Source organism: Ochotona curzoniae, unplaced genomic scaffold (genome assembly GCF_017591425.1).
Source record: "Ochotona curzoniae isolate NIBS_2020 unplaced genomic scaffold, NIBS_Ocur_1.0 scaffold_3835, whole genome shotgun sequence".
Taxonomy (NCBI): Eukaryota; Metazoa; Chordata; class Mammalia; order Lagomorpha; family Ochotonidae; genus Ochotona; species Ochotona curzoniae.
In genome coordinates this window covers 5,958,064-5,985,950 of record NW_024467114.1, presented here as the reverse complement: position 1 = coordinate 5,985,950, position 27,887 = coordinate 5,958,064, and the positions used below count along the sequence as shown (strand labels likewise).

The 27,887-nt window shown below is 43.6% G+C and overlaps 1 protein-coding gene across 1 annotated transcript; it reads right to left on the bottom strand.

The window, feature by feature from the left end:
* Positions 1-836: 836 nt before the first annotated feature.
* On the bottom strand, positions 837-27,887 carry CROT (carnitine O-octanoyltransferase). The gene is made up of 17 exons (XM_040964809.1): positions 27,778-27,887; positions 25,919-26,054; positions 22,586-22,710; positions 21,176-21,357; positions 20,894-21,018; positions 17,663-17,771; positions 13,043-13,136; positions 12,804-12,929; positions 10,690-10,791; positions 9,723-9,806; positions 9,537-9,644; positions 9,238-9,368; positions 5,023-5,146; positions 4,085-4,163; positions 3,911-4,004; positions 3,691-3,810; positions 837-1,362 (listed from the first exon to the last, which is right to left on the bottom strand). The coding sequence occupies exons 2-17, from the start codon at positions 26,031-26,033 to the stop codon at positions 1,242-1,244; spliced, it is 1,839 nt and encodes a 612-aa protein (XP_040820743.1). The 5' UTR covers positions 26,034-26,054; positions 27,778-27,887; the 3' UTR covers positions 837-1,241.

Below are 27,887 nucleotides of genomic sequence, written 5' to 3'. Positions count from 1 at the left end.
TGCACAAAGTGACACAACTTCCTATTATTCCCAACTCCCTGACATTCCGTAAAGCCAACCAAATGTCTTTCCAGGCTTGCTAGCAGATCTATGAGGTTGTTAGTGAGGGAAATGCTCCTTTGCTCAGAATTCACCTCCGACAGAAAATGTGAAGGACGGATCCAATGACCCCAACTCTGGGTGTTGTCAGAGTGATGGTTCCGGTGCTTCTGGGTTAGAACCTGCCCCACTGCAAAGGGTTTAAGTGTCGACTATTTAATGACACAAAATGGTGAGCCACTAGTCTTATTAATTTCAGAACATATGAAAATGTTAAAAGGAGAAGATGTATCCCATCAGTACATTAAGTATACTGTAATTTTTCTACTTAAACATGTTTATTTTGGTTTGAAGTTTCAATGGAAAATTGTGCACCAAAATTAATTTACTTTTTAACTCCATTTTCCACAAATACTTGCTAAGTACTCTCATGACAGTTTTGGGTAGCTGTTCATAGAGCAATCCAGAACAGACTAGAAAGTATAAGGCTGCCAAAAAATCATATTCATGCACACGTGTGATTTTGAATGTTTTATTTTCTGAGAATAGAAACTACAAAATCCTGAGAATTGATTCAACACTGAATTCTTTAGAAGTCACCAACTAGAACAATTTTAAATTGCTATACTGCTAAAATTACAGCAACGTATCAGTGAATTTCCTTAAAGTTTTTAGAATTTTTTTTTTACTGTATGTTAGTGCAAATTTACCTTTCTGCTGAACAAATTATTTTAAATCAGAGTGGTCTCTCCCATCCGACCTGTGGGGCGCACATCTCTGAAGAGGGAAGACACTGATTCAGAGGATTTGCTGTCCAGTCATGTATTTCATACACTTTGGCAATTAGACAATGTTAAAGTGCTTGAAATATAGACACTACAGTGACAGAGCACTTATAAGTACCAACAGAAGTATTTAAAAATCAAAGTTAGACTTACATTGTTAACATCTGTAGATTTGCATTGTTGTGGCTTTTCTGCAACATTGCATAGTTTTATAATCACTATTCTACCATAATTTGCATTGCTGCTGCATCACAGGAAGATAAAAATATTTCTACCTTCTATGGCAGAATACATTTAACATGATTTCATTTATTTCTATATTTCACATGTTTCCTTTATCAAGCCAATATCCTTCCCATCTCACATCACCAACCTACCCTGAACACCTGCACTGAAGGCATCTGACAAGTGCTCGTCCTACAGATTAGCAGTGTTCGTCAGTTGATTTATATCATGGAATGCATCAAAAGTCAGCTCAACCAGTTTTTCTGCATCTGTCTCTGGGCACGATTTCCATGCAGAACAGGCCACGATAAATCTGTGAAATCCAAATAACAAATGATTAATGACCACACAGAGCGCTGCTGATCACAAGGTGGCACAGTGCCAGGACCTTTATTCCATTTGGCTACTCCTGCATAAAATCTGGCTGCTTCCATCAGGTAAACGCAAGTTGCCAAAGCAGCAGATCAAACCCAATCACGGAGAACGCCAGGAGCCCAGGACCTAAGGACGTGAGGGGACCAACAAGAGCTGCAGTGTCCCGCCTCAAGGTTTGAGTTTACTGCACAACACGGAGGCCCTCCTCAAGCACCACTGAATGCGGTGGAATCTCAACTTCTTGAGGAGAGTGTACACTTGAAGGGACTCTAAACAAGAAAAGTGGGAAAAGCTGCTTCCACAAGAACTAGAGAGAAATTTTCCAGGGAACTACTCAACGCCATCCATTAGGCCTCTCTGATGATGGATTCCCCAGGATGTGTTCAGCAGAGTCCTGGCTCTAACTGGGCTTCCCCTAGCTCTAAGCTCTCTAGGAGCTCCGCAGCGGTCTAGATCAGGCCGTGCAGCAGGAAGCTCCTGGGTGGGTGGGCACTCTTCATGCCACTGGAATGGTGCTCCAGGCTGGGCAGTGAAGACCAAGCTGAAGCCCCATGCTGGTCACCAGTGTTTCAGGGTACTGTATTTGCTCAATGACGCCCTGAAAGCTTGAGAAATCCTGCCCTGTTTTTACTTCATGACCACTGATTTCCCAGAGCTGTGAATGCAATTCCCAAATCTCTTCCTACATCTACTATGCTGCTTTCCACAGATGAACAATTTCAGTTGTCCAAATTATATAAATAACCTTTCCTACACAAACACACACAATTACTAAGATACCAGTAAATCATAAAAAAATTCAAGCTATATTTGTCTATCAAAAATGTTTTATAAAACCTACAATTTGTATTAAGAAAATAGGGTTTATTTGTATTATATATTGTTTGTAATGATGAAAGAACACACTATAAGGATACTTTGAACAAATTCATGGAAAACAACTAAATTATGGTAAAAATAATTTAGCACATGGAAAATTATAAGGAATCTACATGTGGATTTCAATTTTTACACCAAAATAGACTCTTAATTTAAATTCTGCTTTGCCATGAACTTCAAGTTTCCTCATCAGGAAGCCACTACGAGTGGAAAGCATTCAATTATAACACGCAAAGCACATTTAATGGCTTTGGGAACTTCCTGAAATAACATTAAGAATGACATTCACAAAAAGAACAAGAATATATTAACACATGTAGATTTATACACACACATACATACCACATATCAGCATGTGATACACTGGTTTTGAATAGAAATGTAGTTCACTCCTAACTTTTTCTTTACAAATGTGTATTTAGTATCTATTAAATAAAATTCTACTTTAAAATGGGTCCGTTCACACAATTTACAAATTTAATGAATGAAAAAGGTCCTTCTAATTTCTACATATACCATTTAAAAACTATTTTGAGTTTATTTGTAGTAAAAACCCAAATGTAAGCTGCTAAACCTGTGAGCTCCGAGCTCATGTACCCACTGACTCCTGCCAGAGACCCTCCCATCATGGTAACGGATCCCTCCATCAGAGACCCATCACGGTGGGGGATCCCTACAGCAGCAAAATCGTGAAAACCAGTGAGTACAGAAAAAAAAAACTTTGGATGCCACCTAACACACCTTCAACAAGTTTCTCCTAATTCACTCCAGCCAATGCCACTATCAGCAAGTCCTATGGGCTGTAACTCCAAAATGCATCCCCACTCCTCTACTTCTCTCTCCTGCCATTCCTAACAGCCTTAGGCAAATCTTCATCATCCTTTCCTCGTGCATGAAGGGCATTCGTCTCCGGCCAAGCTCACACTAACATTTGTTGACCTGACCTTACCTCCTAAGGTCCCAGCACCTCCCCGCTGTTAGTTTGGACACTAAATGTTAGTGTGAGCTTGGGCGGGGACAAGCGGAACTGACAGCCAGGCTTGCAACTCCTGCTGCAGTGCCACGCTGCCCGCCTTCCTCAAACGGTGGATGCACAGCATGGATGTGGCACCAACTCCATCCACAAATGCCATCTAGATTTACAGGCCAGTGTGCGCTGACTTTGTGGGTGACGCTACCACAGAGTCAACCTAAGTGTGGCCTGCATGAAAACACCTAAAGGGCTCATGTGACAAGTGGCTCAAAAGCATCTCAGAGAGGTAAGAATGCACATGAAATGGACAGGTGGCCAGTTACTTACAGTACAGACATGACCACAGAACAGACTCGGGGCAGGAAAGACATTCGGGTGAGGACAGCTGACGCAGGGCAGGGGAAGCAGCCTCACCTGTCGTCTCGGATGTGGTAGAAGAAGCCGTACCCATTGTGAACCATGGGCACCACCACTCCCTGGATTCGTAAATAGCCAACCAGACTGGTCGAGAGGATAAAATTTCCACCGCCTCCACTGTGGCACAAGGACAAGACATTGTAAATGGCCTACAGATGAATGCAGTGTTCCTGAAGAGCAGCTGACTGAGGACACGGTGGGACACTGCACCAGTTACCTTCGGGAAAAAAGTGGGTCTGTGTAGAGATCTGGAGTCGGAAGACCTTCCTCTTTGGCTGTGAGTAAAAGTCCCAACAGGTGACGGTCAAATCCTGTAACAGAAGCCCAGGGTGAGGTCGGCATGAGTTTCCCACGTGAGCGACTTTTTAAAGACTCGTTCCCAGCTTGGTACCTTTTCCAGCAGAGCATTCTTTCATCATTTTATTGTGCTTTGCAAATGCCTGCAACATCTTTTGCTGCCGTTCAGGAAGCTGTGTTAAAAATCAAGAGATGCTTCTATAACACACTGTATAAAAGTTAACTATACAAATAAAAACCTAAGCTCGTTGTAACTATGGCTTGGGTGATTTGGGAGAGAAAAAGATGTCTGGGCTGACGTGTGACATTGCCTAGCTGCTGCACTCCCCGCCCCCAGATGCCCTGCTTCTTGGCTCTTCTCTCCCCGCACAGGAAACGGGAGGTTGTGGGCAGCACAGAAGGGACACAAACCCACAATGACAGCTTACACCTCTGTGAAAATACACGAACTTACACACAATCGTATCCAAAGGCGCAAGATACCCAGGGAACAGCGGGAGTGCTGTCTGAATGCCTCAGCAGCTGCCGAGGGCAAACAGTCCCCACTGGTCTGGTTCTGGAGAAGTCGGACACACCCTCCAGCAACAGGCGAGGCTGCCTTCCCGGGACCCTACGTGAGAGCCGTGCACCCCACTGGCATGTCCTTGGGACCCTGCGTGAGAGCCATGCACCCCACTGGCATGTCCTCGGGACCCTGCGTGAGAGCCGTGCACCCCACTGGCATGTCCTCGGGACCCTGCGTGAGAGCCATGCACCCCATTGGCATGTTCCAGCAGTGCGTCCGCTCCGCACAACCGAGAGCTCACGTAGTGAAGAAAATGATACAAATGTACTTTGTTCCAGGTCTTTCCTGTTAGTCTTGATAGATACACACTCACTGGCAAATGGGCAAATGAGCAAATGTCTTTGAAAATCTGGTACCAAACACCTCAACAAATCTCATGCTCTTAGGGATGGAAAGCACACAAGCTGGTTATTCCATGGCCCTGCTCCTTCGAACACTGAATGTGGTACAGTCCCTGGAATACTCACGCTGGCAGAAGGATCCTGCATGGACTGGCACCATCTGACTGCTTCCACAGTGCACGGTCGCATAGTCTCTGTACGGCCATGATAAAAGTACCTTGTCATTGCTGTTTCATAACAGCAACCAGGGCTACAGGAAAAACAAAACCAAACCAGTGTACTGTAAGAAAGCACATGTCCTAATATCACGATGATACAGTTGCCTAATGAAGCTGACTTACTCCATGACTAAGCCCTGCAACACAGGGTGGAACATTTCAACCATGCCTTCACACACTGCACAGCCAAAGTCTGCTCCAATCACCCGAGCAGCTTCATGGTTCAGCTGCTTCTAGCTCCCAGCAGTCCTTGCCTCCTGCCACCTACACTGCAGCGTGAACACGCACTTCAGGCGCAGACTTGCCACTGTGGTTCATAAGGCAAAAGGCAGCAAAAGGAACGGGTTACCACATCTGAGACCAGGTCAGAGAGCTGTCAGGAGGGGGAGCTTGTTACTGGTCTTGCAAATGTTGAGGACTGAGTGATTTCTGACGATAAGGGGGCTGACTGGTCTTTGTGAGGATTCTACACATGCTGCTACATTATATAGCAACAACGGCTCTGGTTAGTCACTGTTAACTAATCTTAGTAAATTCCCCAGGGAAATCAGATGTCTAGCAACTTGACTAACAAAGTGAAATTAGCTAAGAGAAGAAATAAAGTATGACCAAGCTTTTCTGATTTGAAATTACTGATGCTATTATTTTGAAGTGGGAGTCTTGGGGCTGTTTTTCTATCTATTTGTTCATTAGCTTCTAACAGATTGAAATACGATGATAGGCGGTATACAACTGCAAGGGTTGACTCCCAGGAAGTTAAGAGAATCTGAATGCATTACTAGGAAAATTTGGTTTTTAGAAGATATGTTAAAGTTCTGCTGCTAGTGCGATTCCTAAAGATGGTTATGGGGAGAGCTGACAGTTTTAGACGTAGTTATTTGGGACAGGCTTATGGGAACGGTACTGTAGGAGATAAGAAAACTGGCAAAAAAAAAAAAAAATACTACGAATTACAAGGCATTTTCTTGAGTTAGTTAGGAGTGACTCATTACTTGGAGCCCAGAATCTGGTTGATCCTAAAAACACAATGAAATAATGGGAGAGCTGCAGGGGCCGTGAGCAAGGTGGCAGCAAGTACGTTTGTGGATTCAGCGTATATGCCAATCAGGAATGTGTTAGGGAAAGTTACCAATAACAAGTGAGAAAGTAGTATGGCACATAGCTCGAAATAAGTCTCTTAGGGGGCAGGTGGTGGCATAGCCGCCTAACCCCTTGCCTGCAGTGCCAGAGTCCCATTTGGGTGCCAATTTCAGTTCTAGTTGCTGCCCCTCAGATCTAGCTCTCTGCTAAAGGCCTGGGAAAACAGCAGAGGATGGCTCAAGTCCTTGGACCCCTGCAGCCACATACGAGCCCCACAAGTAGCTCCTGGCTTCAGACCAGTCCAGATGTGATCACTGCAACCACTGGAGACTGAACCAGCAGACGGAAGGCCTCTGTGTCCCTCCCTCTCTACGTACCTCTGACTTTAAAATGCATTCATCTTTCAAAAGAGTACATCTCCTGGGTTTCAGACATCTTGTCCACTGCCGCTGTTGTGGATAACAGAGCCCCTGAGGAATGTGTGACTACAGACGCACAGGAATGCAGAGTGGTTCAAGCCACAGATCCCTATCATCAGTCTTAAACGAAGTGAGAATATGGATGTTTTTAATGTCATATTGTGTTAAAAGCACAGACAGCTACAAATAGGGGTACTAACAGCACACTTCATCATAATGTCAGTGTCTGATCTGCATTGTTAGTTCTGTTACTGCGTTGAAGCAGATCAATAGAAAAGTGTCTGGTGCACCTGCTGTGCCATAATGAAGCAGCGCCGACACTCGTGCCAAGCTGTCCACTACTGCAGGAAGCCTGGTCAGGAGTAACGTTACAGCTGAAACAAACATTCAAATTCTCCTCAAGAATTATGAATTGCTAGTCTGAATCCAGTGACCCCCATATGGTAACACAGGATTGCCTGCAGAGATATGGCAAGGCCATCTCTTTGTGTCTAACTGGGCAGGCAGGTCTAACTGGCACAGTGGGTTGAAACATTGCTTGTGATGCCAGCATCCAATTTCAGAACACTGGTCCAAGTAAGTCCCAACTGCTCGCCTTCCGATCCAGCTTCTTGGGAATGGGACTAGAAAGCAGCTGATGGTCAGCTCGAGGATCTTCCTAGGTTCCTGCCACCCACATGGGAGACCAGGATGTAGTTTTTGGTTTGTGGCTTAGGCCTGACTCAGCCCTTGTGTTGGCAACCATCTGGGGAGCAGACAAGCACATCAATTTGTCTGTCATTGTACCAAATAAATCTGTTTAAAAAATGATGCCATTGCCAACTGGATCTTCCTCTTTAACTGCCGATCAGAAAGTAAAGAAACCCTCGTTCCAAACAAAATACCCTTATTTACAGTCAGGTCTCCCCATGTGAGTGCTAATGACATGTTAGACTAGGCAATATTTGTCATGTGGGAGACTGTCCTATACACTGTAAGCTACCTGTCGGCCTCTCGGGTCCCCAAGCACTTTCTCTTCAACGTAACAATCAATAACACCTCAAGAAGCAGCCACGTCTCAACTGGGGGAGATCAGGTCTCCGGAAGACAACTACCGCGGCAGAGCTGAAGGAAACGGTCAACCACATGTCGGAGCACAGAGTGTGGCTGCTTCAAAATAAAGTGTACTGGGCCAAATGAGACATCAGATCTTGAAGAGTTAATGCAAACATATTTCAGTAATAGTGTTTACATTGTTTATATGTTAAAATATTTTGACATGAGTTAAGTATGCTATTAGAGTAATTTCACTTCTTTTTAAAAAATGACTAACAGAAGTTTACAATACTACATCTGGCCTGTATTCTCCTCTTATTAGGCAGCACTGCTGCACGGTTAGAATGAAACAGTATCCAGCTTCCTGTCCAAAATAACAACATGCTCAAGACTGGACAAACATAAGGGAGAAGGCTTGGACATGAGCCCCTGGGGTAAGATCAGCAAGATGCTGGACAGAACGTTCTGAGCCTTCCTCCACCAACAGCCCGTGGGACAGTGCCCTGGGGGAGCTCTGGAATGCAGGCTGTCATCTCAGCAGCCCCAGGACCCAGCTCCAGCCCTGACCTGGGCAGTCTCTCCCACCCAGGGACCACGGGGGAGCCGCATCTGCTCACCCCTCTGGAATACACCTGCTGTCATTAGCCCTGACTCGGGACCCAGAAACAGCCTCATGGCTTTACCATGGTCCCAGAGACAGTCCAGCGCACACAAGGAGCTGGCAAGTATTTACCTACCAAATCCACCCTTTAAAGAATGGAAATGACTGTTCTTCAAATGCATGGGCAACGATGCAAGGTTCTAAGGACTGTGAAAAGTTAGCAAGCCATGACACCACCAAGAGAAATAATCAAGTTCAGTAACTGATCCTAAGAAGAAAATTACCGATAAGATCACATTTAAAAACAGATAGACTCAGACTGGATAAGAAAGCAGGTGCCAGGGGCTACTATTTCTGCTATCCCCAAAATGAGTAAATGCTGGATAATCTATTAAAATGCTAAGTTTTATTGAACCAATCAGAAAACTGAGTTTACAAGAAAATGCCCAATAATGGCGAGGTCCCTGCTGAAGGCAGGAGACACTTGAAAAGCACCCAGTGAACACAGAGGTAAAGCAGCAAATTAAAACTGACAACCACAAACTGGATGGAAGTACAAAGTAAAATAGGGTGACAACTGGAAAAAGAGAAAGCTCAGAGGGGAAATGATACACGTGGGACCTCGCTATTGTGATAATGGGGACCAGCACCAGGACTCCGCAGGTTACAGCCCCACCTTCCACCTCTGACATCCTGGATGAGCACAGGTTTGTGTCCTGGCTGCTCTGCTTCAGGCCTTGCTCCCTGAGAAAGGAGCTCCCATGTAGGAGACCCAGATGAAGCTCTAAGCCTCTGCTTTGGTCTGGCCCAGCTCCAGTCATTTGAGGAGTTCCCAGTGGATCCAGGATTTCTTGCTCTTTCTCCTTCTCTCTAACTCTTTCAAATAAATAAATAAATAAATAAATAAATAAATAAATAAATAAACAAAAATACATGTGTCTTTGAGGAGAAAAAAAGGATCTTAAAACAGAACACCAGCAGGCCTCACCGTCCGTGTAGCCTGTAATAGGCCAGCTGGAGTGCAAGCTGAACAAACGTGTCGGGATGAAGTGTCTTCTTCTTGGTCAGCTTTTTGCCAAATGACGTGAAGGCACGCGATACAATCTGCAGATCAGATGCCTAGCAAAAAGAGTTCAAGACAAACGGTGGCATTTTCATGAACCCGAATTAAACATATTGAGCTTATAACATTTAAATGTGTTATGATGACATGCTCAGAGGACAGCCACATTTATTTTTTTTTTTAAAAAAAGGTATTTCAATTTTTAGAGAAAGGCAAACACCTGCCTCTTTGAGATACTGGGCTTTAGCTTGGCTGATGTCACTTAACACCTTCTCATCCACTGTGAAGACGAGCTCCTCGGGAAGCGGTAACTCCCGTACTTTTTCTGAGCCCTGAAAATAAAGAAGACTTAAAAACATTTTCTCTATACAGATACTGGAGGGAAAGAATGCACACGGGAGCTGACATACCTTCCACCTTCCTTCATTCTCTAGAATTTTCTCGTCAACATAGTGGGCGATGTTCACCATTACCATTGCATCGTAAGGAGCATGCTATAACGAGAGGACAGAAGCCGCTCAATGTCTTCTGCCAGACTAGGATGGTCATGCGGATCCCAACCTGATCCACCCAGGCCAATCACAACTAAGCAGAACGATTCCAACACTAAGGCTGCAATTATTAGGAAAAAAACCTAGCTATTTCTACTGAAGTCAAAGGTGTGACCATAACTTTGGGCAGTGTACTTAGCAAGGAAGCCAAAGTTGTGCCAGGAAAGTGGAAGACACTTTTAGTGAAAGCATATGAATATTGTTGGCATTACCCACACTTAGGAGTGGCCTGGTATTTCTTAATGCCAGCCTGTTTTAGGTTTTTATCACTCGACACACACTGAATCAATCATCAGACTTCTGTTGTAGGTTTCTTCAAACTGTCTTGGTCTATAAACCTTCTGAATGACAGCTACAAGATACAGCTAGTAAATATTTTTATGAAAATCAATAATGGTAGCATTTTCCAGGAATTTTAATATTCACAGAGCAGAGAAGATGATGTGTCATTTTAGAAAAGTCATGAATTACCTGGTAAGTCTTGGAACCTAGAAATACAGTCACATTCAGCTTCTTACGCACAGGACATACATGTAAGTAACACCTTGTTGTAAAGCAGGCTGTCATTCCCAGCAGGTAGTTAACGGTGGCTTTGTGAGCTGCCACTTCATGCAAATAGCATGCAAATTCTGTTCTGCAGCTATACCCCAAAGTATTGGCCTTTCTACAGTAGACCATTTGTCCCATATTCTGCTGTCCCTGGGAATCATAATGCCGTAATATCAAAAGGTGCTAACTTCTGATACACTGCAGCGCATCACAGGTCACTGGCATAAAATTAACCAAGAGATTAAAAGTGAGGGGAAAACTGGAACAGTTTACTTACGTCACAATTACAGCCAAATACTCCATTAGAAAAGGAAATCAAATTATAGGACTTGTCACCCCAGCGTACTGCAGGATCTCCGCTAAAGAGTATTGTAAAGATCTAAAACAAAGATTATTTTCCAAGTTAAAATAATGTTAACATTGGCTTGTATTTTCATCTTGAAAACTGATATCATCTCTTTGCCTCTTCAGTTCAATTAGATTTATTAACAGTTAAACCTCAGAGATTATTATAGCCCAAGTTGAGCTATTTCCCAAATCTCAAGTTGAAAAAAAAAACTATAGTAGCAGGATGATGAGACAACATTCACGGATGTTTCCAGAAAACACTGGAACACAGACAAGGCTTCTGCAACCTGAAGAGCACGTGGCCTTGGGTTATCATTCAAGTTTAGTCAGAACTCATGTTCCACTGAAGCTGTGCTCTACACTGCAGCTTTCTTGACCTATTAATGCATCATGACGTCATCTTACCTCATCACAGTGAACCCTTTTGCAAGCGAAATACAGCAAAATACAACAGAAATATCATATTCTATCAGACAGTACAAATTCCAAGTTTTATAAAACCACTTTATCTCTGTGGGTACATGCACACACAAGCAATCTAGTTTCTAAGTACCAAGTTCAAAATGTTTGAGCAACACTGCGATATATGTTTTCCAAGTCGCTTGCCTATTTTCATTCTTGAAAGACAGATGGTGAGAGATTTGTCATCTCCTGGCTCACTTCCCAAATGCCCATCCAGCCGGGAGCCGAGAACTCCGTTCAGGTTTCCCAAATGGGCAACAGGGTCTCGGGTCCTGGAGCCGGAGTCTGCTGCCTCCCAGGGCGGTCACCAGCAAGAGGCTCCCTGGAGCCGGAGACAACTTGAGTGCAAGTGCCGCAAGCAGTGACTCAGGAAGCAGTCACTCAGCGGTTACACCTTACACCGGAGGTATAACCTCGGACACTGTTTTGCTTTACTTTAAAAAAAATGATACAAAGCAAACACATGTCACACATTTCATAACACAGGAGCACAGCAATATTTTACAATGTATTCACAATCAGTTTCAACCTTCTTCTCAAAACAAAAAAGCAGCTAAAGAAAACTTCTTTTCTACCTGTAAGTTTTTTTTTTCAATCCTGGATTATTTTCTTCTATTAATAAACATTCTTGCATGTATTATGAAATAATTTAAGTATTTTCAAAAGGTTATGATGCTTCCACTGATATGCTTTCGTATCTTTTCTTTCCCAAGAAACAAAAGCATTGCTTAAGGAGGGCAGGGGAAAGAAACAAAGCAAGGCTCCATTCACCCTTAATATCACTTCATTCCAAATGACAGAGCTGCTTCTTACAGGAAGTGATGCTCCCTGGAGGACAGACTCTCCCAAACAAGGTATCGGGGCATACTGGGGTGAGGGGCAGGTAAGCCTTCCTGTCACATGTGTCAAGAAAAGTTCGTTTGCTCCAGTGTAACATTCCACAGGCACAATGAACAAAAAGGGCAGGCAGCAATGAGCTGAAGTTGGCCCCAACAAGCATACTCCTCAAAGGAAGCACAAAGCACACCTGAACAGACCTGAACAATGTAGCGAGACTTGGCAAAGCGCTTTTGCTACATAAGCTTCAATTTGGCACATGCACAGTTCACATCTTTACAAAGAGTTTAAGAATCCTAAATATTAAAAAAGAAAAGAAAATATCATATTCCTCACACATTAAGAGTCCTCCAACAGATCTGGGGGAAGAAGGAAAGGAGGGCCAGCATTGCAGCATAGTGGGTAAAGCCACTCTTGTGACATCACCATCTTCTATGTGTGCTGGTTCAAGACCAGGTTGCTCCACTTCCTATCCAGTTCCCTATTGATGTGACTGGGAAAGCAGCAGACGATGGCTAAGTCACTTGGGCCTCTGTCATTCTGTGCAGAGGACCTACATGAGGTTCCAGGTCCTTGGCTTCAAGCTGACCCAGCCCTGGCCATTACAGACATGTTGGGAGAGAACCAGCAGATGGGGGAATATCTCTTTCTGTAACTTCCTTTCAAATAAATAGAGATGTCTTAAAAACAACAGCAGCAACAAAAGAAGAAAGAAAATGTGAGAATAGCAGTTAACACAATTACCTGGGAAAAATCTTCTGATGTTACATGTGGCCTGCTATCCTCTATGGAATATACGAACAAGCTGCTCTGAATTTTTTCTAACAAAGTCAAGTTCTTTGGATCAAGACCAATCAAATATTCTCGAGCCTAAAGGGTCAAGAAAGGATGATTACCAGTTAGAACTCATCTACGATAAAGCCAGAAAATCCCCACACAGCTCGCTAGAGGAAAGGTCCTCAAGGACGAGAAGCCATCACTACCTTGGCCCAGCGAGTCCTCTCCTCGCTGGTCAGCGCTGCTACCCCAGGTCCCTCGGGCTCACTGTGGCACCTGTTGTGGATGTGTGTCAGCTGCCTGACGGAAGATGAAGGAGCACTCAGCGGAGGACAAGGAATGGGAGCTGCTCTGGCTGCCAACAGCTCATAGAGTTGGTCAATATTTGAATGTTTCAATACATGATCCAAACAGACTTTTGATGTCAACAGCGATCATTTCCCACACCGGTTTTTAAAAAAGGGGATTGTGTGTTCCATTGATACCAAGAGTGTATTAGACAACAATTTCTATAAAGAAAATTCAGTTTGGCTGACGTGATTTGTGCTGTGGTGCACTTCCAAGGCTTAAGTGAATGTCCTTTACAATGGAGACCTTGAAAATATTCAGCTAATCAATCTTACAAATATCACATACTTCCTATTGTGATGGAATTATTAAGCATGTCTATTTACATGTAAAAATCATAATAACTACTATATATCCAACTAATACTTGTGTCTTACCTAAAAAAACATGAGGTACCAAAAACATACCATTTTGAATGTTTTCATATACACCATTTTCTTACTTTAATCATTATGATTTCAAGCTTCTCTTACAGGATAAACTAATCTCCCCAGGACTCTATGCCCCCATTCTCATGAATTTCCTTCAAACTGACAACAGGTCAATCATAACACTTTGCTGTAAAGAGATAAATCTTCATCAGTTAAATCCCTACTTCCCTACGGCACATGCTAACGCATTTCCTCACTCAAAGCTTCCAAGGATTCTTACTGAAGGTGCCCAACACAATGTAAGGCACTTCCAAAATCTCCACTTAGACACTCCTCATCTGTGGCTTCAGCGTTCAAAATTTGAAAAAAAAAATTAGCTATTGATCATCATGATTTCCTCTAATAATTTTCCTTATGACATTGATAACTGATTTACTTCCTGCCAAACTCCTCCTTACTCTTTTATTTGACACTACCGGTGCCCCTGGGGCAGGTAAAGCATCTTTGGTCCACAGTAGGCATCTCTGTTGGAGATGGGGCCACTTTCTTGCCTCTCTTCCTGCTCACCTGTCTGAACTGACTCCTGACTTTGCTCCAGTTGAAGACTGAGCTTCTGCATTTGGTGATCCCTTGGAGAGTCCTGGCAGGAGCCAACATAAATTCTGAAAGCTATGGCAGGAAATTTCAACCTCCTTGTTTTTCTCCACATGCTACCTAAAACACCCATCTTAGGGTCTGACCAATCTGGTTTACACTTTTAATTATGTCTTAAGTTTTTAGGCAACATTTCCTAAAGGCAGAGGTCTGGCCTGCTCATTCAGTTGATAGAGACAAACCTGTGTTTTTTAAACAGACACACAACACACACACAAAATGAAATCCTAATTTGTGCTAAGCATTGTATTAACCAACAAGAAAACAAAAACAAAACAAAACCCTGGCCTCCTTACTAATCCTCCTAGAGCTCCAGAGTTTCAATTCCACATTAAATTCAGGAGTAAATATTAAGTTACACCAGAGCTTATAGAAGTTAACTCTTCAGAGTTTGAAGAAAGGAACAAAAAAAGGAAATGAGGAAACATCCTGGTGACATGTGAACAGAAACATAAACTTGAGAATTTGCCAAGTGGACAAGGCCAGAGAGGGCATTCCACAACGAAAACATGAGCGTATCCAAAAACCAGAGACGGTCTGCTGTGTCCCAAGGGCTGCGAGTAGAGCAGCAGGATGCAAATATGAGCCCTGAGAGGAAGGACAGGACATGGACTAGAGGCTGGCCTCAGGTGAACCCAGGCCTCTGCTGGGGAACTGGGGCCGTACCCTAAGCCACCAGTAACTGTTTAAGAATGCTAAGCAGGGCAAGATAGCCTGGTGGCTGAAGTCCTCGCCTTGCATAAACCAGGATCTCATAGGGGTGCTGGTTCATGGCCAAACTGCCCCCCCGCTTCCCATCCAGCTCCCTGCCTGTGGCCTGGGAAAGCAGTTGAGGACGGCCCAAAACCTTGGAACCCTGCACCCACGTGGGAGACCCAGGAGAGGCTCCAGGCTCCCAGCTTTGGATCAGCTCAGCTCCAGTGTTGTGGCCACTTGGGAAGTGAACCAGCGGGCAGAAGATCTTTCTCTCTGTCTCTGCTTCTCTGTAAATCTCACCAATAAAAAATAAATAAAATAAATCTTTAAGAAATAATTTTAAGCCAACATTGAAATCAAATCACAACTGATTTTTAAAGCTACTAGACTTGGAGACTATGTGGAAAAAAGAAAACCCAGAAACTGAGATAATGAACAGCAGAGATGCCATGAGACCCGAGACAAAAGCAAAGCAGAAGGAAAGATGGAAAGAATTCAAGAAACCCATCCAAAGCAAATAAGCAGGCCTTTGCTCTGCTTACTCTAGGACGAGAGCGAGCCGGTGAAGGTCAGGTCAGCAGTTCTGATTCAGGTGATTGGATGGGATTGGGCCACTGAGGAAGACAGGCATGCAAGGAGTGTGAGACAAACGCCAGTTAGGCCTGCCAATACTACACTCCTGCAGGAAGACCTACTGTTTCTAGCTGATATTGGAACAAAAAACTATGTACTGTTACAGCTAAGCCATAATGGGGCTGTCATGGTGGTGTACCACTCGAAGCATCTACCTGCGGTGCTAACGCCTCTCTTATGGATGCAGGTAGGAGTCTCCGCTGCTCTGCTTCCAATCCAGCTCCTTGTTTAGAGCCTGGGAAAGCAGCAGAAGATGGCTCAGGGCCTTAGGCTCCTGCACTCACATGGGAGACCTGGAGGAGGCTCCAGGCTCCAGCTTGTACACTGATCCAACTCCAGCCAGTGCGGCCACTTGGGGAGTGAACCAGTGAATGGAAGAATCTCCTCTCTCTGTAGCTCTTCCTTCCAAACAGAAACAAATGAAATCTTTTTTTAAAAATTAAGCAGTAAGAACAACAGTAAGCAGTAAGAAAACAGGCCAGTGTAAGTGAAAGGGCAGCGGGGGGAACACTTGGCCCGGGTGCGAGGCATGCCGGGGCAGCAGGAAGCCAGAATAGAGCACACAGCCTGCGACGGGCGCTCTCCAGACGGCCCAGCTCCAGCTCGCTGCTGCCAGGCCGGAACGCAGGCTGGAGCTGTTAGAACTTGTCACCACTTTAAAAAAAAAATCACAAACCCATGTTAGTATGTGAAGTCTCCTGATTGCTAAACAATTAATCAAACTTTCTGTTACCCAAGAAAAGCAGATCACAATTTAAACTGACAGATCACATGCATTCAATCTTGAAAAAAAGCAGAAGACCTAAAACATAAATTTGCCTACATTAATTATTAATTATGCATAATTTTTAAATTTTTTAAGTAGAATAAAAATTTATAATGTGCATGATCAATAAAGGACTAATGTCCATATCATAACAATACCTGTTGGTAATCAATAAAACACTGGGTAGAAAAATTAAAGTAAAGGGCCTGGTGCAGTAGCATAGCAGTTAAAGTCCTGGCCTTGCACATGCCGGGATTCCATATGAGCACCAGTTCTAATCCGGGCTACTCCACTTCCCATCCGGCACCCTGCTTGTGGCCTGGGAAAGCAGTTGAGGACAGCCCTGGGACCCTGTACCTGCATGGGAGACCGGAAGAAGCTCTTGGCTCCTGGCTTTGGATTGGCTCAACTCCAGCTGATGCGGTCACTTGGGGAGTGAATCAGCAGACAGATCTTCCCCTCTGTCTCTCCTCCTCTCTGTTATCTGACTTTCCAATAAAAATAAATAAATCTTAAAAAAAAAAAAAACACAACTACGGTGAAAACCATAGGGTCTGTGGTCTGACCGTAGAGTGCATGTGTCAGAACTAGGTCTGCCCAGCTGCTGAGGCCTGTGCAGCAGACAGCATGCCCAGATGCTCATGGAGGATATGGCAACCAGTTCAGAGGCCTGAGCAAATGCATCTAGTACCATGGAGGGCAGAGCAAATCTGACAGCTCTCCCAGAAAAGCACCTGCATGAACTGAAGCTGAGGTGGCTGTGTCAGCCAGCGGACCTTGGACGGCTTTCCTCAGCCCTGGAGCAAAGAAACTGACGACATCTCCGAACTGTCAGGACCACTTAAGCCGTGCCCTTGGAGCATGCTCCACACTGGGGACGCGGGGATGACACTGGGTGGCCATCCTCCCATCCTGGGTACTGATGTGGTTGGGTTGCTGGCAGTGGTCCTCTCCCCTTCTCTCTCCATTGGAGGCAGTTGTCTCATCCACTTACCCGACTCCTCAGCACGCCCACCCTCAGAGGTTCACATGGGCGTGCATCCCTCTTAACTATACAAACATTATCAAAAATAAAATGAGTTTATTATTTTAAAAAATGGAGACAGAGAAAGCAACTGGTAATATCTATAATATTTTCCTTTTCTCTAAGTGTAACAGTAAGTGCATATAACAAAATTAAATTATTTTCTAGTCTACTCCTTGCGTCTCAGGAAAAATATGATAAAAATCTTTAGAAATCAGCAGGTGTGAAATTATTGTTTTTCATTCTACCACCACCTTACAGAAATGTATCTTTACACATTTTTGTTTAACTCAAGCTGAAGTGTAAGAGCTAATGAGACAAAGTAGCAGGAAACCTGAGAATCTCCGGAGCCGTGAGCACACCTCCTTCACGCATGACGTCAAAGACGAAAACGCGGCCGCGACACAGCACCGCAAGGTGGCTCGGGCAATGCCCTTCGCTCTCTAGAAAAACAAACAGAACACTCACAGTTCCCAAAACTAAAAAGGAGCAAAGTGATTTTTAAAAGTCATATACTCATCAACTATATAATGTGAAAATAATTTCAGTTACTATGATATAAATACATACGCTTTAAATGTATCCGTAGCTGGTAATTACAAATCTATGAGACTATCAAATATTTATATAGCCTGAGAATCATATAGAAATGTCCAAATTTAACACAGGAAGAGAACCATCTGAACTCATAAGATCCTTTTTGGGATTTACTGTCAGACAATTTGACTAGCTCTGATTTCTTTAAAAAATAAGTTTTCAGTAGAAAACAAAATCATAAACCTGAGTGAGAAAGGGAAAAACTTTGTTCCAATTTGTCCTTTTAATTAAGGCTCTGGTAACATTTTGTAAAAATCACTACTGAATTCTGTAATTTCTTTGGCATCCCTTAATTCCCCCAAGAACTGTTCACTCTAAACTCCGGACAGTGCTCACTTAGCACATTTTTTTGATACTACTTCCTTTGACAATGTGAAAAGAAAGGTAGCCACGTATGAGGCCTTCAGAAAGCTCATGAAGATACGGTACAAGGCATGGATTGCAAAGACTTTCTGCGCCGGGGTGGGCTTCTGGCAGGTAAGCTGCCACTTAGAACAGGCATTCCATATCATGAAAGCCTGGTTCAAGGCCCAGTCCCTGCATCACCACTCTCCTGCTGGTGCACACCCTGAGAGTCAAGCACTTGGTACCCGCCATCCAATTAGGAGACCTGGTTGACTCCTGGTTTCAGCCAGAACCAGCTTAACTGTTGAGAGCATCTGGGGAGTGACCCAGCAACTGAAAGCTCAGTCTATCATTCAAATAAAAAGAAAATGAATTAAGTTTTAAAGAAAAAAGTTTGCACCGAAATAACATTTCTCCTTTCATCCATTTTCCCAAGAACTCTCTGAAGCAGTGTGCCACTCTGAGGGCTGCTGAGCGCTTCACCCAAGGCAGCTCCTCACATCTACTCACCATCTCGGAAGACTCACGGACACCCCACTTTCTCAAGATCTGGGAGCCGAGAGGCCGAGCTCCCTCACCCCTTACGGCTACTTCCAAACCCTTCTGTCTCCTTTCTCCTTCACAGCCGTTCAGATCCTTTCACCACCAGAGCCTTTGCCACCATGATGTTTTACTGCTAACATCTACTGACCACATCCTTTCCAACATTTAGGGCTGGAAAATAAGGAAAATATATCAGCTACCAAATTCATCAATAAACAGTTGGAAATGAGGTGGGGTAGGGGTGACAAGAGGCACTCTTGACTCAGGATGAGCCTCAGAGGAGATGTGTGAGCCCGGAACCAAATGAAGTGAGCCACAGCAACCTCACAAGAGCAGCAAGTGCGAAGACACCAGGACAACCACGAACTGCTTTGTTTAAAGGACAAGGAGGTCTGTGCAGCCTCAGGAGGAAAGCAACCACCGAGAAATGGATCAGGTGGAGGCACACTCAAGGGCTCTGTCTGCTCGTCACTGTCACTTTTTCAAATAAATCTTACTCCCCCTCCAAAAAAAACACAAACAAATGAGGGGAGATAGTACAGATTGGAACATCTAGTAAAGAGACAAACAGATAACACAGCAGAAATGAAAGAAGTGAGGCTTTCTGGTTTTCCTTAGCCCAGTAAATTTACTAGGTGAGGTGTCTCTGATAGGAGTGAATTTTAAATAGGGTAAAGGTTCTGCAGGATTAATGTGGCAGGGGTGGGGCAGGCAGGCAGAGACATGCATTTATCTGCCAGGGAGTGGTACACTGGCAAACCAAAGGAAGAACGGAGTGGAGCTGGGAGGTGTCTCTAGGTCTCCCAAGTGGGTGCAAGGCCCAAGAATTTGGACAATCCTCCGCTGCTTTCCCAGGCCATAAGCAGGGAGCTGCACGGGAAGTGAAACACCCAGGACACAAACTGGCACTCATATCAAGTCCCAGCACTTGCAAAGAAAGGATTAACCAATTAAGTCATAGCGCCATAAAATTTCCCACTAATATTTTTCCCATAAAATTTCCCTCCAATATTTTTCTCTCATTTACTTATTACCTCAACTGTATCTGCATCTACTTCTTGGCATAGCTCTAAGTCCAAGTATAGAACAGTCTAAATGGCTATAAAAAAAGAAGCATTATTAATGAATCTGTTTATTAATGAACTCCATAACTCAGTTACTTTATAAGGACTTTGGCAAGTGACAAAACCAGATTTATCACTCTTATTTTCAAGTGTCCTCTCTTTGTTATTGCCAGTCTAACATTTCCACTTACATTTGGACACTGGATTTTACGACATGAACAGTCCAGTTTCCCCAGTCCTTTCTTTAATTCTTTTGCTTGCAATATCAAAGTAAAGCACGGGGTCGGTGGACAGCCAACACCCTCAGCAGCTGCAGGGGCTTACCAAGAGAAGTGGAGTTCTCTAAGTCAGGCAATCCATACCTCTCACCTGAGCTGAACTGGCTCATAAAAACCTTCTGTTTTGCATTCGTAATTACACTCTTCAGCAACTGAAAACCATCATTGATTTTGCAAAACAAAAACATTCATAAAGTAACTGAAAAATAGCACTTATACAGACTTTTTTTCCATTTGAAGAAGATACCAAGAAAAATTGCTATTAAGTTGACAGCCAATAGACAAAATGTGAACCCATCTGCTTTCAGGCAGAGTGTGGCTCTCAGCTTTTACAAGGAAAATCAAGCATATTCACAAAGAGAAACAGGGGTGGCAGGCACGGCGGAGCGAATACCTGATCAGACACGCTGCAGAGAAGACAGCAGAAGGAAAGTGTCCTGGACATACCTGCAGCTTCTCTTCAAGATTCTGACTCAGAGCTCTACTCCAGCTACACTGTATCTCAGAAGACACCACATAAGCTGCAAGTTTGTGCGGAGCCATGCTAAGGCACAATGCGGAATGCCTAGTCCCACACAAGACATCTAAACAAACCAGAACAACTCAGATGGTTCCCAGAAAGCCTTGCATTTGTCAAAGGAAAACAAACAGCATTCTTCAAAACCACAGTCCACAATATCACAGAAAAAGGTATAGCCAACTACCCAAACCCCAAGGCATTTGCACGTTTTTACTTACCAGTCCTAAAATAATTCACAATTGAATCTCTAGTGACTCCTGGAACCTTGCAGGTTGAAAACAGCATTCGGAATTGATTCATATCTAGAGGAGTGTTTCCAACTTTATGAACAGGCACTTTTTCTCTATTAAAAACAGTTTTTTGAGCAAGAAGTCATTATTAGACTTATACACCAACCAGTCACAAATACAGTATTCATCCCAAATAAATGGAGCTTCTCAACATTCTGCCGTCTGAGACGTCAGGCAAATCTGTTTCAGAATTCACTTAGGTATCCTTACTTTCTTAAAAGCTGCCAGTAGTTCAAGTTATGCCAAAGAATGAGACTTCCTCTTTCTAAATGAGTGCCTTCCTCTGGAGGCCAGAAGTGTTCAAAATGGGGGGAAGGACCGGCAAAGTTGACATTCAGCTGTGATGGAATACGAACATCCAGGTAGGCAACATTCAGCCACCACTCTTCGAGCTAGAAGAAATGGACAGCATCAGCTTACCTCACATATGTGGACGTGTAACTGTTGGGGCAAAGTGGGGGGAATCAAGCAATATTTGTTCTTTACTGTCCTTTAACACAAACACGTTCTCTTGCTTGAAATCACTAGATATCGAGATGCTTTTATGAGAATTGGGGGAGCAGAGAACTGCAGATTTCTAAATATTGCCAACCTTCACACTGAAGTAGGGAAAGTATCAGAGTCCCTGCAGTGTAGCAGATCCCCAGTAAATTCTCACTTCATGGTAATAGTTACTAAGGTATTTACCATTTTCTTTTTCCAAACAAAAACTCAAATTCTAAAAACTCAAATTTAGTAGGTTTTAAATGAGTTTAAATTCTACTTTCTATGCGTCCCTCCTTCATAGTATGCAATTGAATCTCATGCATAAGTAAGCAGATCTTATCAAATTTCCTGGAGTTATTTTGAATGAAATGGATGTCATAAAACATAATTAGTAATTAAGGAAAGTGGCATAAGCAAAATAGGTAAAGGCAGAACAACCACTTCTTACCTTTACCCCACTTTAATTAAGATCACTCAAGGTTCAAAACAAAGAACAAAGGAAAGTAGAGGTGTAAAATCGTATTACTCCATCATAAATTTCAATGACTCATAAAAAGATAAGCTTACTTTTCAGTTTTAAATGAAGGCATAGTTGCAATCATCACTTGTAAAACAAGGTAATGTTTTGTAATTATGGAGACTCCCTCTGTCACAGGCCATAGCAGAGGCTGAACTGAGGAAGCCCAAGATTCCCTGTGGAAAACCATCAGGCCCCTCGGGATGGCGGTGCCAACTCCTCCAGCTTATCTAACTGCAGCATGCTGCGCACACTGCAGTTCAGTGATGGGCTTTTCCTCCTGTAGACTACCTAAGTATTTCCATTACGGTGCTCCTGCTTTCCTCAGTTGTCCCCAGACACGGTCTACAGATGACCTGTATCAGAGCCACACCGCCCCCGTGTCAGACACACTGAGTCACGCACTGCCCAGGCAGCCAAGGGGCCCATCTGCAACACTTGAAACTTCATGGTTGTGTTTTAGTGATTGATTCACTCCGAGGATTAGCATGGAAACAGTGACTCAAGGATTTTTACAGCAGTAACTTAAAAATTAAAGCTATATACATTTTAAAAATTTCTCATTACTTATATACCATCAATTGATTCAACTTTAAATATAATATAAATATAAATACCCAGTTTCTTTTTCCTTTTGCCCTTTCAAGTAATTTCTGGTGCAGTTTTGCTCCAATTCCATTTTGAAATATTCTAACTATTTCTTCAGTTTTCTTATATTCTTCTTCATTTGCAAAAGGCTTTACTGTAAGGGAAAAGTGTATTAAAATACTTAGACACAAAGCACCACCAAGTTACCTCAACTATTATTCCACAAGTCTTAAGGCACATTATTAAGTTTCCTAGTATTATGACAGTTTACAATATGAAAATGGATGAAGAACAATACATAATACACTAAAATAGTGAATATTATATACCTGATAACAATTTTCAGAGAAATTATTTTAGAATCATTATAAATGATAAACTTATGAAGCAAGACTACTGTTTAGCTGTAAGTATTAGTTCAAAAAGAAAGTAAATCCAAAAATAAATAGAAAGTCAATCCAATGGACATAAATAGGATAAATAAAACATCATCTCATTAATGATAAAATAAGAGCCTTGATTATTATTCACGTAAATGTAACATGAATGCCAATGTAATGGCAGATCCTAACCAGAGAAACTGAGGGTACTTCATGGTCAAAAATGATTTTTGTCCCAAAAAAAGGACACAGATCCCTATTCCATGAACATCGACTGCTCTGAAAATTAAGCCATTGTCAGTCAGAAGCCAAGGGGAACCGGATGACAGGGGGCAGAGTCCTACTCTTCTGTCCCGATGCCTCACCAGCTCTACCCAATAATCATGTCCACGGTCGTCATGACGCAGCATGGACACAGAGCTCCCAGTTAGCCTCATGGGGTCCGTCTCACACTCAGGATCTGAGGAGAGCTGCTCTTGACAAGGATCAAAACAGACACAAGGACAGCGACAGCCAGCAGTAAGCAGACCCAACAGGGAAAGGCAGCAACAGGAAAGGGGAACTCGTCTCAGTTTAAGACCATCCCTGGGAAACTCCTCTCAGACACCTGACTTATGGCTCCTCTCTAAGGCCGCCACAGGGTCAGGTGCTGAGACACACAGCAGACTTCCTGCCAACGCTCACCCCAAGAGGCAGAGCTTCAGCGGCTCAAATGGCTGGGTCCCTGACACCCATGTAAGACACCCAGAATGCATCCCACACTTGGACCCAGCCCAGTTGCACAAGTTGCAGGCAGCAGGGGAGGGAACCACGAGACAGGAGCACATGCTGCCTCTCGCTCCTCTCTCCCAAACCCCGACTCCAATTAAAAAACAAACAAAAAACTTCATCCAAAAGTACTCAATCCCAAAAGGATGAACAAAGAAAGGAGAAGAAAGCCATCATTTTTGATATTCTGCCAGCTCTGCTTTCAGACCAGAGATGGTCCCCCCAAGAAACTGTTGAATTTATCTGGACAATAAGATGCTGGACTCTATGCATGGTACATGCTTGCAATGAAGGAATCATGACTGGATTTGAACTGTAATACTGCAACAAGGTGGAGGAATCCACCATGGGGAGAGGACATGGGGAGAGGTTGGGGGAATCCCAGAGCCTATGAAATTGTGTCATAAGATGAAACGAAATTAAAAAAAAAACAAACAAACTTATGGTCAAATACAGGTGTGATACAGAAGATGAAAAAAAAGATCGGTAAACATTTTCTGAATTGGATCTAATAGTAAATATTTTTAGCTTTGTGGGTCATATGAATTCTGTGGCAATTATTCAACAGTCTCTGCCACATGAAAGCAGCCTAATAAGTACATAAATACTAAGTGAATGAGTATGACTATGTTCAAAGAAAGCTATTTTTTAAAAAAAGAAAGAAAGCCATCATTTTCAGAGAAATATTTTTTAATTCTCTGGAACTGAAGAATGTAGCAATTTAAAAGAACTCACTGAGTTCCCAGAGAAATGACAAAAAAAAAAAAACCATACACATCAAGAGGCACGTCTGAGAAAGCTACAAGTAAAGGATTCTAGGGACCGCCTTTTGGTGTAGCGGGTGAAGCTGCCGCCGACACTGGCACCCTCCCACACAGGCAATGATTCGGTTCTCAGATGCTTCACTTCTGATCCAGCTTCTTACTAAAGGGCCCAGGAAAGCAGTAACAGATTACCGAAGTACCAGAAAGAACTCTGCGCTTCGGACTTCAATCTCACTAACACCCGGCCATTGCAGCCATTTGGGAAATGAACCACAGTATCAGACATCTTTCTCTCCGTCTCTAACTCTGCCTTTCCAATAAATAAATCTTCAAAAAAGAAAAAAGCAAGGCTGGAACAGTGGCTTAGCACACTAATCCTCTGGCAGTTCTGGCATCCCAGTTGGCATCGGTTCGGGTCTTGGCTTCTCCTCTTCCTATCCAGCTGCCTGCTTATGGCTTGGAAAAGAAGCAGAGGATACCTCAATTCCCTGGGCCCCTGCACCCACATGGGAAATGCAGATGAAGCTCCTGGCTCCCAGCTTTGGATCATCTCAGCTCTGGCCATTGCAGGCATTTGGAAAGTGAACCAGTGAATGAAAGATCTCTCTGCAACTCTGACTTTTCAAGTTAAACAAATATATCCTCTAAAAAAAATAATCAAATGTATATATTTTTTGAAAATACACACACACACACACACAATAATGTCGCAGGGAGTCAGAGAAGGCAGCATCCCAGTAAGCTCAAGACATGTCAACTGTGATGAGAACAGGGGTGCGGGGCTTCCGGGAGTGTCTCTAGGCAGCAAGGAAAGCAATCCAACAGCTACTGCACGTAACTGTATTAAGGGACTGTCACTGCACCCAAATGTCTAATGCAAATTCCTGAATACAAAACAAATGGAAAAGGAGGAAACCCAAAATGCTGCAGTGAGAGGAAATCAAAGTCCAAGGCAGGACAGCATGACCAGCACCGCTGGTCGTCAGGGGAGTTCTGTCAGGTGATAGCTCCTCGGCAGCTGGCTGACTGTGTTTTGAGAGCAGGAGGATATTGTTGATGTTGGATTGCAGAAATCAGGGGAACAGGGAGAGACGACGGATGTAAGAGAGCTCAGTCTACATCTTTCCAGGACAACTAAAATACTCAGTAAAAAGTAATAAAGCAATATCCATTTATCACAGGTTCTGAAGAATATGTAAAAGATTTGAAAACCCCAGCTGGGAAATTGCATTTGCAAGCAGAGATGCTTAGGGAGACAGGCAGACGATTACTTTCATCCTAAGCCCACTGATACTTTCTGGTTTTCCAAACTGCAGGTAAATCCACATATGAGACAAAGAACGGTATGGGATCATAGAAAAAGGCCACAGCTAGGCCTTCACCAGCTCCAAGCATCATCGCACCTGTAAGCATCTGAGTACCAGCATGTACTAAAATACCATAATCGTACCTGACTCCAGGTATTTTTTAAGTGATTCTTCAAGTGAAGGGACGGGGAGTGATGGAAGAGAATCCTGATACTGAAATGTTCTTTCTTCGACTGATTTTGCCAATTGATTTTCCATGACAGAATCCAAATATGAAAGCTAAAGAATAAAAGAAGACCACAACTAACAACTTGAATTTCACACATATTTTTATATATGCAAGGTCCCATTCACTAACATTACAGTTAAGCATTTAGGGGCCACAGGACATCCAGAATGTGGTCCCAGTTCTCATGGAATTTATAAATTTGTCAGTGGGAAAAAAAAGAAGAAATAAACAGTATAGACTCTATGCTAGATGCTCATGGATGTTTACTGAACAGCTATAATATGCTATGTACAATATGTGTTACACACACGTCACCTCCCTGATCTTCCTAGAACCTCTGGAAAGTCCTGTTGTCCTTTTCTATATGAATAAAACCAACCTCAAAAAGGTCAAGTGATTGGTTAAAGCTATACCCAGATTTGTTCAGAACATAACCTTTCCCCTAAATCTAGACTCCAGGAGAGAGGTGAAATAGCCTGCAGGATATCTTGACAGATTGCAGGATCCCATCGGACAAAAAGATGATGGGCTAAGACAGCACTTCAAAGGCCACAGGAAAAGAAATGCAGGACTTGTCTAATTATGCAATATTACAGAATACGTCAGTCACACAACAAGCTCCTGTAATTTAATTGTGCAGACAGCTGATGCAATCGACACGAAGTGATTTCCAGCATCCTACCACAATCCTGTTTCTGCATTTATTTTCAGAGGAATCAAACTAATCCAAATATGTATAAAGCCACTTCAAAAATCCTGTTCACCGTATTTTGTTTGGTTATTTTGCCTTTATGAGGTGCTTTTACAGATATTTTTTTAAAATCTGAGAATCGATGCCACTGTTGTGCATATGTGGTATACTGGTGCCAGCTGGAGCCACTTCTGACCGTGTTCCCTGCTGTGGGCCCTGCGGAAACAACCATTCTGCTCCGCAAGGGGACTGCACCGGCATGAAATAGCTCCTGTCACGTCTTCCTTTTGCTAGGACTGGATTCTGTAACCTCCAGTGAGTGGCATGTTCTTGCTTCATCGTGTTCTTTTACAAAGCATTCGGAAGCCTTCACCAGTACTTACTAGTTTTAACTTCTTGGTTGCTATTTGAATCCTCAAACTTGGGAATAAATGACTCCTGCGTTCCAACTGGGTTATCCACAAGGATACCTGACCTCAAATGTGGCCATCACCTAGGGGAACCTACTGTGATTAACCCAGAACTGCAGCGGAGGACGGCCGCAGATTTAAAGCAAGATGAGGACTCGAACCGCCACTCCAAATGCCAGCGCCCCGGAAGGAACTGAGAGCCAGTCTGTCAGAGAGCAGGGGGCCAGAATTCATTCCTCAGGGAGCACCACAGGAGCACCCAAAGAAACCAGACTTGCGGAAACTGGCTTCTGCGCGCCCCCTGCGGACCAGGGAGCCGAGGGCCGGTCCAATCCGACAGCGGTGCATCAGCTAAGCTGCCGACTTCTGGCCAGCGGCAGCAAAGCACTTGCTGCGGAAATAAGCTGCTTCCTACTGAACTCCCGGTGCTGATCAGACTCCAGCGACCACAGGAGGCATCTGAAACCCGCTGCAGCTGAACTCAACGGCAGGCACCGGGGAGAGGATGAGTTACACCGACGCACGCCGCACAAGAGCCGTCAGAAATTCTTCACCCGCAGAGATGAAACGACACAACTCCCAAAGCGCCGAGAGTGATGCCTGCACTTGCACAGAGGGGCCAACTCCCACGGGAAGCAGGGACAGTAAGAAAAGGAACAGATGACCACCTACCAGTACACGCGGAGGACTGACTGCGTGGGGCTGCCGGAAAGCTGTCAGGGCAATTCTGAGATAGCAGGGATGTGAACTAGACCGGAGACTGGAAGAAAAAAAGAAAGAAA

Coding starts and splice junctions, on each gene's coding strand:
- CROT (XM_040964809.1), bottom strand. CDS start 26,033: ATGGAAAATCAATTGGCAAAATCAGTCGAAGAAAGAACATTTCAGTAT. Junction 9,807..10,689: donor TATTTGGCTGTAATTGTGAC/GTAAGTAAACTG, acceptor CTCTCGTTATAG/CATGCTCCTTACGATGCAAT. Junction 9,369..9,536: donor AAGCCCAGTATCTCAAAGAG/GCAGGTGTTTGC, acceptor TCTTTTTGCTAG/GCATCTGATCTGCAGATTGT.